Source organism: Somniosus microcephalus, chromosome 4 (assembly GCF_052327205.1).
Source record: "Somniosus microcephalus isolate GS21.2 chromosome 4, FLI_Smic_1.0, whole genome shotgun sequence".
Taxonomy (NCBI): Eukaryota; Metazoa; Chordata; class Chondrichthyes; order Squaliformes; family Somniosidae; genus Somniosus; species Somniosus microcephalus.
The window spans coordinates 199,930,156-199,947,157 of NC_140990.1; the positions used below are offsets into that span (position 1 = coordinate 199,930,156).

A 17,002-nucleotide genomic window follows, 5' to 3' on the forward strand; every position below is an offset into this window, starting at 1 on the left:
CAATGCGCTGAATGCCACCACTCATGCATCCCTCGCTGACGCCCTCTCCTCACTCTAAAGCTACTCTTGTGCCTTCCTGCTTTCAGATGGTGAGGAGGAGGTCCCTGAAGTTGCCAGTGACAGCCCCTCAGAAGAGGAGGAGGAAGAGGAGCAAGAGGAAGGCGGCCCATCAGGGGAACCCTCAGCCGTGGCAACCCATGCGAATGTAGGGGACACGTCTTCCCTGGAGGGGAGCGTGGCAGAAGTGTCGGAGGGGAGGGGAGCTCATGGGACCTGCGGCCTGCAGAAACGCGGGAGGGGGGTGCCAGCTCGGCGGCCTTCTCCCCAGAGGGGGGAAGGGTCGGAGGGGAGTCCAATTGCTGGGCCCAGCGGCGTCCAGCAACGCAGGAAGGGTTGGCCAGCTCGGCGGCCTTCTCCCCAGAGGGAGAGTCCGGCCTCCAGTCCGGAGATGGTCTTCGCCGAGGAGATGGAACGCCTCGAGGGCTTGGACGCGGACTCGGAGCGCCGGCACACGGAGCTCATGGGGGTAGTGGCACGGTTGCCTGAGGCCATCGAGTCCCTCTCTCGGAGTGTCACCGACGTCGGGGCCTCACAGGCCATCAGTTTGGCGGAATTCAGGGCAGAGCAGGCAGCGAGTCGGGCGGCATTCGGGGCAGCTTAGGCAGCGAGTGGACAGCTGATCAGTGGTGCCGTGCAGTCACTGGGTGCTCTGATGAGGTCACTGAACAGGTCAACATGGGCACTCACTGCTGCCACACTCGCTGTGTTAGCCAGGCATCGCCAGGGCACCCGCCGCTCTGCAGCAGCACAGCGGTCTGTCCCTCGGCAGATTGGTGCGCATGCTGCAGTGCTGGCCCGGGCGAGTGCCAGTGTCTCAGGCGACCAGCGAGCGCCTGCCATCTGCCAGCTTGCCCCCATTCCTCCAGCCGCCACTGCCACTCCCCCAGTGGAGCTGCCAGGAGCTGCTGCAGCGACTGATGCTGGCCAGCCACAGCTGCAGCATTCAACAGCCGCCCGCTCGCGGCCAGACCTCGACTAGGCCGACCCCCAAGGGCATCTGCCGTCATGACATGTGCCCCTCTGGAGCCTGCCCCCAGCCTTGCAGCAGCCAATGGCCTTACTTTGAGGAGGAGCAGCAGGGCGGGTAGGGGCCACACAAAGATGGCCAAGGCATCGCCCTAGCAGGCCAAAAAGTCGAATGTGTGGCCAGTTGTGTTTGTTTTTTGAGGCCGAGAATTGGATGTTTGTTTTTTGAGGCCGAGAATTGGATGTTTGTTTTTTGAAGGCCGAGAATTGGATGTTTGTTTTTTGAAGGCCGAGGATGTGATGTTTGTTTTTTACGAAGGCCGAGGATGACGGCCATTTTAGTTGCACTGTCTTGTTAATCCTCTCCAGGTTGTGGGAGCGAGTAATGTGTTTGAGTGTTTTTTGGGGGTTTCGTCTGTTTTTGGTTTTCATGTGGGAAGGGCCCTGAGTTTGTACAATAAAGCATTTTATTTATTAACATTGTCCATGTTTGATCTTTGAAGTGCTTGTTGCCTTAACCGGCTGAGGGCTTGCGGAGCGGCTGCAATCATGTTCTTTCATTGGCACAAGCCATTCCCTGACAGGGGGCCTAGAAGTGACGTTCAATAAGCCGCCGACGGGCGGCCCTTGGACCTTCTGCCTCCCTCCTGGGCTGGTACTCCTCGTCCTCCTCCTCCTCATGCTCCTCCTGCTCCTCCTCCTGAGGTGGGGGCCCAACGTGAGGTGGCAGTGCCTGAGTCCTGCGGATAGCCAGGTTGTGCAGCATGCAGCAAACGACGACGAATTGGGAGACTCGCTCCTGCGAATACTGGAGGGCTCCCCCGGAGCGATCGAGACAGCGGAACCATTGCTTGAGGACACCGATTGTTTGTTCTATGATGTTCCTAGTCGCTTGATGGCTCTCGTTGTATGCCTCTTCAGCAGGGGTCGTGGGCGCGCGGAGCGGGGTCATGAGCCAGGTACACAAAGGATAGCCTTTGTCTCCGATAAGCCATCCTCTTGGGTGAGGCTGTGCCTGGAACATGTCAGCCACAGTTGTCTGTCGCAGGATAAAGGCATCGTGGCTGCTGCCTGGAAAGCGGGCATTGACAGCTAGGATGCGCTGCCTGTGGTCACACACCAGCTGTACGTTGAGGGAATGGTAGCCCTTCCGGTTGCGGTAATCCTTGGCATGCTCCAGAGGTGCCCGCAAAGCCACATGCGTGCAGTCAATGGCGCCCTGCACCATGGGGAAGCCCGCTATTCTTGCAAATCCCACTGCACGCTGCTGCTGCTTGTCCAGGGTCATGGGGAAGGAGATGAATTGATGTCTCCTTCTGAAAAGGGCTTCGGTCACCTGGCGGATGCAGCAATGCACGGCGAACTGGGAGATGTTAGCGATGTCCCCAGCAGCGGATTGGAAGGAGCCGGTGGCATAGAAGTTGAGAGCCACTGTCACCTTCACTGCCACCGACAGAGACATCCTGCGCATCAGCTGTGGCTGCAGACCTCTCTGAAGCAGCTGGCAGATGTCTGCAACCACCTCCCTTCTGAATCGCAGCCTCCTTACACACATCGCGGCAGACATGGTCAGATAGGAGGACTGCTGGCGGTATACCCTGGGTGGGTAAGGCCTCAGTTGGCGACGCCTGTTGCCCCCTCTGCGTCTAGCCAGGGCTGCCACTCTCTCACGGCGCCTGTAAGCCCTTCTGGCATAAGGCTGAAAGTCAGCGTTGGCACCCAATGCAGCCCCCATTAAATGCTGGCAAACACTGAGCTCTCAATGAAGGCAAAGGTAATTGCTAAGCTCTGGCCTGAGCCAAAAATACCTGTCCTAGTGTTGGTCCAAAGCAGTAAGCTCTCCTCCTTGGTCTCTCTCCAAAAAACCGTTGCACAAGAGTGAATGCTGCAAAATGGCTGGCCTTTATAGTGCAGGGTAAGTGCCCTTTAATTAGCGCTCCCCGCGGCCTGCCTCGGCTGTGTACCGTTCCACTTCACAGTCGTTAGGGCCGCCCGGCGCACAATGGCCCGGCGTGAGTGAAGTTCCGGTTCGGGGCGCACAAAGGGCGTTGCACTAGTAAATGACGTCATGATTTGCGCGCGCAGCAGGGCGCGCGCTAAGACTTTGCACCGGCGCTAAATGTGTACTGAAGTTGGGGCGAGGCACAGATCGCGCTGCGCCCGGGCGCTGCGCCCGGGCGCTAAGCGCCTAGCGCTCGAGATCTACTCCTCCTAAGGCGCTAACGGCTGGCGCGCCCAACTGAATTTCTAGGCCTCAGTGTTTGACAGCTTCACAGAGCTGTCAAACAATGACATTTCTTCTTTCAAAAGTTCTTGACAGATGACACGTCATATGTTGATGTGCTCTGCACTGACTTCCCCCTAATTGGCCTAGTGAGCCCACCGGGTCAATCAGGGGAAATTCCCGCTGGTTGGCCAGAAGCTGATGGAGGCGGGAGTGAAACCTGGCAAACAGCAATCCCGCCTCCAAAAGCTTCCCATTCAGAAAATCGAGCCCAATGGGTGCGAGGCATTTACTGATTGCTGGAACAGGCTAATGAAGTGCTTATTGTAATAAAAACAGAAAATGCTGGAAATACTCAGCGTTAACTCTGATTCTCTCTCCACGGATGCTGCCTGACCTGCTGAGTATTTCCAGCATTTTCTGTTTTTATTTCCGATTTCCAGCATCCGCAGTATTTTGCTTTTTGTATGCAGTTTATGGGGAGATGCATCAAAATGTAACTCATTAGCATTTTAACCACCATCATCTCAGAACCCCAAGTAAACTTAAATATACTGACTATGCTTTGAAGCATAACATTTAAAAGTAATCCTTTTCCAAGCCATTTCTGTGAACAATTGGTCAAAAGATCCTGAACTGTGGCAGTCTCAGAGCCTGAGGGAGTAGCAATACAATTCAATAACCAGGGGGCATAGATTTAAAGTCATTGGTAGAAGGATTAGAGGGGAGTTGAGGAGAACTTTTTTCACCCAGTGCATGGTGGGAGTCTGGAACTCATTGCCTGAAAGGGTGGTAGAGACAGAAACCCTCATCGCATTTAAAAAGTACTTGGATATGCACTTGAAGTGCCGTAACCTACGGGGCTACAGAACAAGAGCTGGAAAGTGGGATTAGGCTGGATAGCTCTTTTCGGCCGGCACAGACACAATGGGCTGAATGGCCTCCTTCTGTGCCGTAAATTTCTATGATTCTATGATTCTTCTACAATACCATCTGGCAAATAGCTACTAGCTCTGGGGAGAGTAAATAAATGATTGTACTCAATGAACGAAAACATCTTGCTGCCAAGATATATCCCAAACTTGCTTTGAAGGTTACGGAAGGGGACTCACTGCTGTGTATGCTATTGCCGATAAACAAAACCTAATCAGGTCAAGGATGTCTACCTGATGCCTCCAGTGAAATGATAATTGTAATGATCAGTAACCTGTCATTCTAGAATGGTACACTAGGTGGTGCTGTATATATATAAGAGTGGGCTACCCACGATGCACTAGGCTACCCACAAGGCAGCAGTCAAGATGGAGGCCTCTACAGATACTGTACCAGGCCTCTACAGATACTGTACCTAGTCCACATGTGCTCAATAAAGTGTCTAGCAAAAGCTAGCTGTTCTTAATAAAAATGACTAGTTATTAATGAACATAACATGATACCAGGTTTGGTAAGATCTGCTGAATATTGTGCAACGCGACATGGAGAATTTGAAGCCATCAGGGCGTTTGAAACTCACAGGAAATGTCGACTACAATTGGCAGACTTTTAAACAACAATTCGAACTCTACATTGCTGCCATCGGGTACGGTACAAAGCCAGACGCAAGGAAAATAGCGTTGCTGCTCACGGTTGCAGGCCCACAGGCGATAGAGGTATTTAATACATTTGTATTTAATCCAGAGGAAAACAGTGAAAAATTAGACGATGTGCTAAAGAAGTTTGATACACATTGTTCTCCCAAAAAGAATGAAACCTATGAGAGGTACATCTTCCGTTCTCGGACACAGCAGCAAAATGAGACTTTTGATAGCTTTTTGATTGATCTGAAACTGAAAGCACAGACATGTAATTTCTCTGAGCTGAAAGCATCCATGATTCGTGACCAGATTGTGTTTGGTATTCATGATAAAAAAGTCAGGGAACATCTGTTGAGAGAAACCGAACTAACATTGGAAATTGCTGTGAAAATATGCCAAGCTAGCGAGCTAGCTCAAAAGCATGCCAAAACTTTCAGTGAAATCAATGATGATGCGATTGCAGTAAGTGCTGCTGTCGGTGCTGTGTCCTACAAGGGGAAGAAACATGGGCAGAACAGAAGTGAAAAGCAATCAGAGGAAGGAATTTTTAATTGTAAATGCTGTGGTTACAAACACCAGTTAAAACAATGTCCAGCATTTGGAAAAATGTGCACAAAATGTCATGGAAAGAATCACTTTGCCAAACAATGCTTTTCAAAAGTAAAAACTAAGAAAGGGCAATGGGTTAATGTAATTGAGGACACTGATTTAAGTGAGACATTTTTTGCAGGAATGGTATCATGTGACAATATAGAAAAGAATACAGAAAATGTTCAGCCCTCAGATATGGACAATGCTGAACATAAAATTAATGCAGTAAAAGAGGACAAATGGATGATCCCACTGCAGATAAATGGAGCATTAGTTACATTGAAACTGGACACTGGGGCAAAAGCAAACTTAATCAGTATGCGTGACATTAAAAACATGAAAGAAAAGCCCAAAATACAGAAAAAGTCAGTACTACTGAAGAACTATAATGGTCAGAAAATAGATAGCTTAGGTGTATGCAGACTTAAAGTGACAGTCAAAGACAAAGTGCATCATCTCATGTTTTCTGTTGTGGCTGAAGGACTTGATTCACTACTAGGTGACAAAGCTTGTGAAGACTTAGAACTGGTCAAGAGAGTCTACCGTATAAACTGTGCCATAAGCAGACCAGATGACTCAGTGGATTCTGTAGTAAATAATTTCCAGGATGTGTTCAAAGGACTTGGAGTTCTACCATTCACTTACAAGATCCAGCTAAAGGAGGATGCTCAGCCAGTGGTACATGCTCCACGAAGAGTTCCAGCACCCCTGCGTGACCGGCTCAAGAATGAACTGGACAGAATGACCACACTAGGAGTCATCAGGAAAGTCGAAGAGCCAACAGACTGGGTTAACTCCATGGTATGTGTAAAGAAAAAGAACAATGATCTAAGAATATGCATGGATCCAAAGGACTTAAATGCAAACATAAAACGTGAACACTACCAGATTCCCAAGCGAGAAGAAATCACCAGTGAAATGTCAGGTGCCAGATACTTTACAAAGCTCGATGCCTCACAAGGATTTTGGCAACTAAAACTGGATGAAGAGAGCACCAAATACTGTACATTCAACACACCATTTGGCAGGTATTGTTTCCTCAGAATGCCTTTCAGGATAATATCTGCATCTGAAATCTTTCATAGAGCGATGGAACACATAATTGAAGGTCTGGAAGGAGTTCGGGTCAATGTTGATGACATCATCATCTGGGGCTCCACACTGAAAGAACACAATGAGAGACTGACTAAAGTGCTACAGAGCATACGCCGGAATGGACTGAAGATCAACAAAGCCAAGTGTCAGTTTGGCATCCAGGAAGTCACTTTCCTAGGAGATAATCTATCTGGTAAAGGAATAGAGCCAGATATGGAAAAAGTAAACGCCATACTCAAAATGCCCCGACCCACTGACAAAAAAGGAGTGCTACGCATCATGGGGATGATAAACTTCATTGGAAAGTTCATTCCCAACTTGTCAGCCAAGACAGCCTGTCTGCGAGACCTGCTACATAAAACAAATGAGTTTGCATGGACAGAAAGACATGAACAAGAGTGGATAAACCTCAAAACAGTGCTGACAAGCACACCTGTACTCACCTTCTTTGACCCAACAAAAAGAATCAAAGTGTCAACGGATGCATCAAAAGATGGCCTAGGTGCGGTCTTGCTACAAGCAGAGGGTGAAGATTGGAAGCCTGTTGTCTATGCCTCCAGGTCTATGACTGATACTGAGTGTCGATACGCCCAGATTGAAAAGGAATGTCTAGGCTTGGTAGTTGGACTAGAAAAGTTTCATGGCTACATATATGGACTTCCCACCTTCACAGTTGAGACAGACCACAGCCCACTGGTTGCCATCATAAAAAAGAACCTGAATGAGATGTCTCCAAGGATTCAACAACTCATGATGAAGCTGCAAAGATATGACTTTGAACTGATCTACACACCAGGCAAATACATAGTGTTAGCAGGTGCACTATCCTGATGAGTCGTGTGAGCTCTACTGAAGAAGACGTGGATGTTCATGTGAGTATGGTCACTGCTGCGCTGCCCGTGTCAGACACAAAATCAAAGCAAATAGCAGAAGAAAAAGTAAAAGATACAGTATTACAAACAGTAATAGAGAACATTCATCATGGTTGGACAAAAGGTTCCTATCCAAAATATTTTCACATAAGGTCAGAATTGAGTGTCGCAAGTGGACTATTACTAAAACAGAACAGAATAGTCATTCCACAGGCTCTACGTCAAGACATGCTCAAAAGGATTCATGAGGGACACCTCGGAATTGAAAAATGCAAAAGGAGAGCAAGAGACACTGTTTATTGGCCTGGCATAAATAAGGACATTGAGAACACGATAGGCAAATGTGATACATGTCAGAAACACCAAAACAAACAAGCAAAGCTGACATACCAACAGCACCATGGCAAAAGGTTGGTATGGACCTTTTTCATTTAAATGGTAAAGACTATCCAATAGTGATTGACTACTATTCTAACTATCCTGAGATGGCGCTGCTCTCAAGCACCACAGCAAGCAGTGTCATAATGCATGTGAAATCCATCTTCGCCAGACATGGAATTCCCAGGATTGCCATTAGCGACAATGGTCCGTGCTTCAACTGTAAGAAGTGGCAACAGTTTGCAGCACATTATGACTTTCAACACATCACATCCAGCCCTTTGTATGCTCAGTCGAATGGTAAGGCAGAGAAAGGTGTTCAAGTTCTCAAGCAGCTACTGAAGAAAGCAAGTCTGATCCTTATCTCGCCCTGCTGAGCTACCGAGCCTCAGCTTTAGACTCTGGTTCTTCACCTGCTGAACTCCTAATGGGTCGCAAGTTGCGTACCACGCTACCCTGCTGTGCAAAAGAAAAGCAGAGTAAGGAACTGAGACAGAGACTTCAACTGTTAAAGCTGAAACAGAAATCATATTTTGACAAGTCATCCAAAACTCTGAAACCATTGACAAGGGATGATGTTGTCAGGATTGAGGATCCAGGTGCATGGAACAGGAAAGCTACAGTTCTTGAGGAAGTAGGACCAAGGTCATACACTGTTAGAACTGAGGAAGGACAGATTCTCAGGAGGAACCGCCGTTCCCTCCTAAAAACACAAGAGACTATCGAAGAGCAAATCGATGACAATGCCGCAACTGAATCTTGTCACTCACCACCAGAACAATCTAACACAAATACACATACAGGCTCTCATGAAAACACATCAGACTTACCTGTGCTGAGAAGATCCACACGTGAAGTAAAAAAGCCTGATAGACTTAATCTTTGAGTACAAAGAAAACTACATTGAAAATGTATTGACTGTTGAAGATGTTTACGTTGTTATTGATTGATATTGATTGATACTGATTTTGTTTAACCTCAAAGAAAGGGGGATGTAATGATCAGTAACCTGTCATTCTGGAATGGTACACTAGGTGGTGCTGTATGTATATAAGAGTGGGCTACCCACGATGCACTAGGCTACCCACAAGGCAGCAGTCAAGATGGAGGCCTCTACAGATACTGTACCTAGTCCACATGTGCTCAATAAAGTGTCTAGCAAAAGCTAGCTGTTCTTAATAAAAACGACTAGTTATTAATGAACATAACATAATGTGGACAATTTACCAATTGAGATGAAACAGTTTATTTTTGGTGAATTGCTGTGATATTGGGGGAGGGGCTTTGTTTCAGGCCTGACCTAGTAAACATCACTGCACACAATAATGGGACTGCTTCCAAATCCTCACCTGCTTGGGTGATAGAAATAATTATTATAATTATTGGCTTGTTGAGAAAGAATCTGGTGTGATGAAGGTTGAACAAAGTAGAGTACAAAATTCAGGTACCTTCTGTAATAGTGTCCGTTGGTCTTGCAGTAATTATTGTTGGCTTTTTATGAGTTATTGTTGGAGCAGCCAGTGTTGTTAATGATATCATCACTTGCTCCTGTACATCTGGCAGGGAGTGGAATTCCTGTACTCTGAAGACCAGACCTGGGTTGATTGCGATTTCTTTTATCTGTACTGAGTCGGCATTCTTGGCTCCTATAGCAAAGATCATTACAGCAGCTCGCTTCAATGCATCTGCTGATGGTTTAACATCATCTCTAGATCTTCCACCAGTGACAAGCAGCAATATCTGAGGAACTCCTTCCTCTTTCCTACTTCCTGCAGATCTAGTGAAATGATATTGGAGGACTGAGTCCAGCGCTGCTCCAGTATTAAGGGTCATTCCACCTCTCAGTCTGAGCCCTTTCACATGAGACAGAATTTCATCTTCTGAAGAATAGGTGTTCAGATAGAACTCAGTTTCTGCATAATTGCTGTACTGTACCAGACCTATTTGAACTCTGTCACTTCCAATGTCAAGGTTTTCTATGATACTTGTGACAAAATCACGGACAAAAGAAAAATCTGTGTTCCCGACATTGTCTGATCCATCGATAAGGATGACAATGTCTCTCTTGCTTGCTCCATCTGGTCCAACTGGAAGAAATATAGTGTCATTCCTTGCAAAGCATTTAAAATCAGTAGAAATTATACAACAACTAGGGAAATTCTCTGCTCTCACATAGGTAGCTCTACAATATTTGTTTTAAATATTAGACATGCTGCAGTAATGGACTTCATCTTCAACTTATGTATCTGCCGTGGCTCAGTGTCGCCTCTGAGCCAGAAGGTTGTGGGTTCAAGTCCCACTCCGGGGGCTTGAGCACAAAATCCAGGCTGACACTCCAGTGCTGCACTGTTGGAAGTGCCGTCCTTCAAATGAGATATATAACCGAGGCCCCGTCTGCCCTCTCAGGTGAACATCAAAGATCCCATGGCACTATTTTGAAGAAGAGCAAGGGATTTATCCCCGGTGTCCTGGCCAATATTTATCGCTCAACCATCACCGAAACAGATTACGTGGCCATTATCACATTGCTGTTTGTCAGACCTTGCTGTGCGTAAATTGGCTGCTGTTTCCTGCATTACAACAGCGACTACACTTCAAAAATACTTAATTGGTTGTAAAGTGCTTTGGGACATCTTTGAGATGGTGACAGGCACTCTATAAATACAAGTCTTTCTTTCTAACCAATTAAAAAATCAGTTGCTCAAATTCTTAATAACGTTCTTTTAGTTTTTTATTGACCAATTCCTTTTGATTTTTTCAAAAATAGCTTTTCTTTGAACAGTGAGTCCTGATGAATCATGAAGCCTCGCTCAACAGGTACATGATCAGAAAATCAAGCATTATTGAGGGCATTTCTGGATTTGGAGAGGGTTCGTTTTACTTGAGGCTTTAGCCTCTCCCAAAAATTTTGGGCTTAGAAATTCAGACGCGACTATTTTTGGGCCTCAAATGGGGATGTCCGTAGAGCCCCGTATTTTGGGCCTCGGACCTAGCGCGCCGGCCGTTGTGCTGTGGGCTCGCATGGGATTCCGATCCTGGGCCTGCTCCAACTGCCGGCACACAGTGCTTGCGTATCCCAGGGGCGCAGTTAGTTCGAAGCGTCCCCGGGATCACGTGGGCCATGGAGAGCCAATGGTAGCAGGGAATCTGTATTCATAGATTTGACAGGAAGACCTGTCAAATCTATGAATACAATTAAGCCCCAAAACATCACTAAATCTTCAAATAATTTTTTTTTTTAATCACATTTTTAAAATTATAAATTACATAAAATAACTATTTTAAACAATTTAAATTTTTGAAAAAATTAATTATAGTTTCTAACGGGGCTAAAAATAAACTTACCTTTCTTTACAGTATTTAAAAATAATAAACCTGTGGAAAAAATGTTTTAATTTTACTTAATTCACCACTTACCTTGTTAAAAGCAGGCCTTGCGCCTGCTTTTTAAAAGCATAGCTCCTGGAGACTTATCCTCCTGGAGAAACCTGCAAAAAAAACAGAAGTTCCAGGCGTACGCGCTGCCTCTCCAGTGCACGCGTTCGACCTGTGAACCCCTTCCTTTAAGGGAATGGAAGTTCTGGTTTCCCGCGCATGCGCAGTGCATGCACGAAACTGGCAGTTTCGTTGGGCCTACGCGTGAGTACCCAGCGCATACTCACCCATGGGGACCCGAAGTTCTGGCCCATTTAATGTTGACGACACTGCAGTAGGAGCCCGCCAAGGTTAGAGCTCCAATTTCCAGGTAAGTGTTTGGGTTGGATCGTGGGAATCTGGAGGAGGAACAGATGGGCCTCGGAGCCTGTGATCGGGATACGGTGGGTGGTCGTGTAGGAAGATCACAGACTGCGGGAGTACTGTTGGGGGGTCGAGATTGCGGTCGGGGATCGCGTAGGAAGATCACAGACCTCGGGAGCAGTGTTCCTGTTCATTTTTATTTGCGTGCACGCATACGCGGTTTTTCTCATTGAAAATCATAGAATCATAGAAAGTTACAGCACGGAAGAAAACTATTTCGGCCCATCGTGTCCGCGCCGGCCAACAAAGAGCTATCCAGCCTAATCCCACTTCCCAGCTCTTGGTCCGTAGCCCTGCAGGTTACAGCATCCCAAGTGCACATCCAAGTACTTTTTAAATGTGGTTAGGGTTTCTGCCTCTACCACCCTTTCAGGCAGTGAGTTCCAAACCCCCACAACCTTCTGGGTGAAGACATTTTCCCTCAAATCCCCTCTAAACTTTCCACCAATTACTTTAAATCTGTGCCCCCTGGTTTTTGACCCCTCTGCTAAGGGAAATAGGTCCTTTCTATCCACTTTATCTAGGCCCTTCATAATTTTGTACACCTCAATAAGGTCTCCCCTCAGCCTCCTCTGCTCCAAGGAAAACAGACCCAGCCTATCCAGTCTAAGATTCTCTACTCCCGGCAACATCCTTTTAAACCTCCTCTGTACCCTCTCTAGTGCAATCACATCTTTCCTGTAATGTGGTGGTCAGAACTGCACGCAGTACTCTAGCTGAGGCCTAACTAGTGTTTTATACAGTTGAAGCATAACCCCCCTGCTCTTGTATTCTATGCCATGGCTAATAAAGGCAAGCATTCCGTATTCCTTCTTAACCACTTTATCTACCTGGCCTACTACCTTCAGGGGTCTGTGGACATGCACTCCAAGGTCCCTTTGTTCCTCTACACTACTCAGTGTCCTACCATTTAATGTGCATTCCCTTTCCTTGTTAGCCCTCCCCAAATGCATTACCTCACACTTCTCTGGATTGAATTCCATTTGCCACTGTTCTGCCCACCTGACCAATCCATCGACATCCTCCTGCAGCCCACAGCCTCCCCCCTCAGCATCAGCCACACAGCTGGCCCCAGCACCATCCGCAAACCTCTCAATCACACCCCCAACACTCAAGTCCAGACCGTTGACGCACACCACAAAAAGCAAGGGACCCAGCACTGAGCCCTGTGGAACCCCATGGGAACCAGCCCTCCAGTCACAAAAACACCCATCAACCCTCTGCCTCCCGCCTCCGGCCAGCCCCAAATCCAACTCGACACCCCGCCCCGGATCCCATGGGCCCCCAACCTCGCGACCAGTCTGCCACGCGGAACCCCACCAAAAGCCCCGCCAAAGTCCATACACGCCACATCAAACGCACCACCCCCATCCACCCTCCCCGCCACCTCCTCAAAACATTCACTCAAGCCTGTCAGACACGACCCTCCCTCAACAAATCCATGCTGACCATCCCCGATCAACCTGTGTCCCTCCAAATGAAGATCCATCCTGTCCCTCAGAACTCCCCCCAACAACTTTCCCAACCACCAAGGCCAGGCCGACCAGTGAGCCGGCTGCGCAAAAGGTCCAGAGAGCTGCACAGCCACACAGCTTCAAGGGAACATTGCGCGGGAATACTGTTGAGGTGTCGGGGGTGCTGTCGGGGATCAGGTAGAAAGATCACAGACCTCAGGTGTAATGTTGGGGGGTCGGGTACAAAGATTGCAGACCTGGGGAGTACTGTTGGGGGGTCGGGAGTGCTGTCGGGGGGGTGGGGGCGGGGGGCTAGGAGTTCGGGGCATGGGGGAGATCAGGGGGCCTGGAGGGCGGAGTCGGAAGTGAGGTCGGAGATCTCAGGTCCAGCAGCGGTGGTCAGAAATCACAGAAACCCCACAGTGCAGATAGAGGCCATTTCGGCCCATCGAGCCTGCACCGACGCATATCCCACCCGATCCCCGTAACCCCTACACCAACACATATCCCACCCTATCCCCGTAACCCCACGTATTTAATCCCCCTAACACTAAGGGTCAATTTATCATAGCCAATCAACCTAACCCGCACATCTTTGGACTGTGGGAGGAAACCGGAGCACCCGGAGGAAACCCACGCAAACACGGGAGAATGTGCAAACTCCAAACAGACAGTGGTGATTTTGGTAAGTACGTATCTTTTTTCTTACATGATGTTTATCATTGGTTTTCCCGGAGGCAATCAACACTGCCACTGGCCTCCTCAGGGGAACCCAAAGTTGAAGCAGGGACCAGAAGCAAGCCTTAGGCCCCTTATTTAAATATGCAAATGGCCTAATGCCTGCTTCAGAAGAGGGTAAAGGACACCTCTTGTTTGTCCTTTAAAAGGAAGACTTGCATTTCTATAGCACCTTTCATGACCTCAGGACGTTCCAAAGTGCTTTACAGCCAATGAAGTACTTTTGAAGTGTAGACACTGTTGTAATGTGGGAAACATGGCAGCAAATTTGCACACAGCAAGCTCCCACAAGCAGCAATGTGATAATGACCAGATAATCTGTCTTTGTTATGTTGATTGAAATATAAATATTGGCCGGGACACCAGGGATAACTCCCCTGCTCTTCTTTGAAATAGTGCAATGGGATCTTTTTTGCCCACCTGAGAGAGCAGATTTAACGTCTCATTCGAAATATGGCAACTCTGACAGTGCAGCCCTGGACTGAGAGTCAGCCTAGATTTTTGCACACAAGTCTCTGGATTGGGACTTGAACCCACAACCTTCTGACTCAGAGGCAAGAGTGTTACCCTCTGAGCCATGACTGGCAGCAAGATGGTTTCCAGCATGATTCACGGCAGAAGTGTGAGCGCGCACATCGGACGCCATTTTGGTTCCCAAACGTCATCTATAGCACCTAAACAACAGGCGTTACCGATCCCAATTTTGTGCCCTTGATAATTTTGTTTGGCCCAGAAATTCAGGTCGGGGGCTTCCCGCAGGTGTAAACCCCCGACCTGCACTTACCTAGCGCGCCGGCCGTTGAGCTGTGGGCCCGCGTGGAATTCCGATTCTGGGCCTGCTCCAACTGCTGGTGCGCAGTGCTTGCGTATCCCAGGGGCGCAGTTAGTTCGATGCATCCCCTGGGATCACGTGGGCCATGGAGAGCCAATCAGAGCAGGGAAATGCCCATTCATAAAATTGACAGGAAGAGCTGTCAAAACTTATAAATACTACAGGCCCCAAAACATCACTAAAACTTGAAATAATTTTTTTTTTAATCACATTTTTTAAATAAACTATAAATTACATGAAATAACTATTTTAAACAATAATTTAAATTTTTGAAAAAAATAATTTTATTTTCTAACGGGGCTAAAAATAAACTTACCTTGCTTTAAAGTATTTAAAAATAATAAACCTGTGGAAAAAATGTTTTAATTTTAATTAATTCACCACTTACCTTGTTAAAAGCAGGCTTTACGCCTGCTTTTTAAAAATGTAACTTCTGGAGACTTACCCTCCTGGGAAAACCTGCAAAAAAAACGTAAGTTTGATGCGCACGCGCAGCCTCTCCTGCACACGCGTTCGACCACTGAACCCCTTCTTTCAGGGGAACGGAATTGCCGGTTTCCCACACATGCGCAGTGCATGCAGGAAACCGGCACTTCCATTGGGCCTACGGGTGAGTACCCCATGCGTACCTCACCCGTGGAGACCCGAAGTTCTGGGCCTTTTAAGGGGAGGAACTTACTAGATTTAATACAAGTTAAAAAATTGTAATGGAGAAAATAATGAGACTAAAGATAGACAAATCCCCGGGACCTGATGTAACTAACATAGATAAGGGAGTGTCTATGGATGTTACAAAAGATGTCCAAAAGGCATTCGATAAGATTCCACATAAGAGGCTGTTAACAAAAATGAGAGCGCATGGAATTGAAGCCAACTTATTGACATGGGAAGGGAATTGGTTAGGAGGCAGGAGACAGAAAGTAGGGATAATGGGTAGGTACTCAAATTGGAAGGGTGTGTCTAGTGGTGTCCTCCAGGGATCTGAACTGGGGCCTCAGCTTCTCACTATATACTTATAAATGACTTAGATGAAGGAATAGAGAGCCGTATATCCAAGGTTGTTGACTAAACTAAATTATGTTGGCACAGTAAATAGTGTAGATGGGAGGAGAAAGTTACAAAGGGACACTGGTAGATTAAGTGAGTGGGCAAAACTGTGGCAGATGGAGTTCAGTGCGGGGAAGTGTGAGGTTATCCACTTTGGACCTAAGAAAGATGGATCAGAGTATTTTCTACATGGTGAGAAGCTAGGAATTGTGGAGGAGTAGAGAGATTTAGGGGTTCAAGTACAGGAATCACTAAAAGCTAGTGGACAGATACAAAAAACAATTTAAAAGATTAATAGAATGTTGGCCTTTATATTAAGGGGGCTGGAATACAAAGGGGTGGAATTTATGTTACAGTTGCATCAAACACTGGTTAGATCCCATTAGAGCACTGAATTCAGTCTGGACACTGCACCTCAGGAAACATAGAAACATAGAAAAATAGGAGCAGGAGTAGGCCATTCGGCCCTTCGAGCCTGCTCCGCCATTCAACATAATCATGGCTGATCCTCTATCTCAATACCATATTCCCGCTCTCCCCCCATACCCCTTGATGCCTTTTGTGTCTAGAAATCTATCTATCTCCTTCTTAAATATAATCAGTGACTTGGCCTTCACAGCCTTCTGTGGTAGAGAATTCCACAGGTTCACCACCCTCTGAGTGAAGAAATTTCTCCTCATCTCAGTCCTAAATGTCCTATGTATCCTGAGACTACGACCCCTCATCCTAGACCCCCCAGCCAGGGGAAACATCGTCCCTGCATCCAGTCTGTCTAGCCCTGTCAGAATTTTATACGTTTCAATGAGATCCCCTCTCATTCTTCTAAATGCTAGTGAATACAGACCTAGTTGACCCAATTTCTCCTCATACGACAGTCCTGCCATCCCAGGAATCAGTCTGGTGAACCTTCGCTGCACTCCCTCCATGGCAAGTATATCCTTTCTTAGGTGAGGAGATCAAAACTGCACACAGTACTCCAGGTGTGATCTCACCAAGGCCCTGTATAACTGTAGCAAGACATCCTTGCTCCTGTACTCAAATCCTCTTGCAATGAAGGCCAACATACCATTTGCCTTCCTAACTGCCTGCTGCACCTGCATGTTTGCTTTCAGTGGCTGGTGTACAAGGATACCCAGGTCCCTTTGTACATCAACATTTCCCAATCTATCACCATTTAAATAATACTCTGCCTTTCTGTTTTTCCTACCGAAGTGGATAACTTCACATTTATCCACGTTATACTGCATCTGCCATGTATTTGCCCACTCACTCAACTTGTCTAAATCGCCTTGAAGCCTCTTTGCATCCTCCTCACAACTCACTATCCCACCTAGTTTTGTGTCATCAGCAAACTTGGAAATATTACATTTGGT

At 47.2% G+C, this 17,002-nt stretch overlaps 1 protein-coding gene across 2 annotated transcripts in view; it reads right to left on the reverse strand.

The window, feature by feature from the left end:
• The window catches only part of LOC147120127 (collagen alpha-3(VI) chain-like), a 147,646-nt gene that overhangs the window by 92,229 nt on the left and 38,415 nt on the right, over nt 1-17,002 (reverse strand). For both annotated transcript variants that reach the window (XM_085985685.1, XM_085985686.1), the window contains one exon: nt 9,209-9,847. In XM_085985685.1, the coding sequence (XP_085841811.1) occupies nt 9,209-9,847 (639 nt within the window). The remainder of the gene's footprint in view (nt 1-9,208; nt 9,848-17,002) is intronic.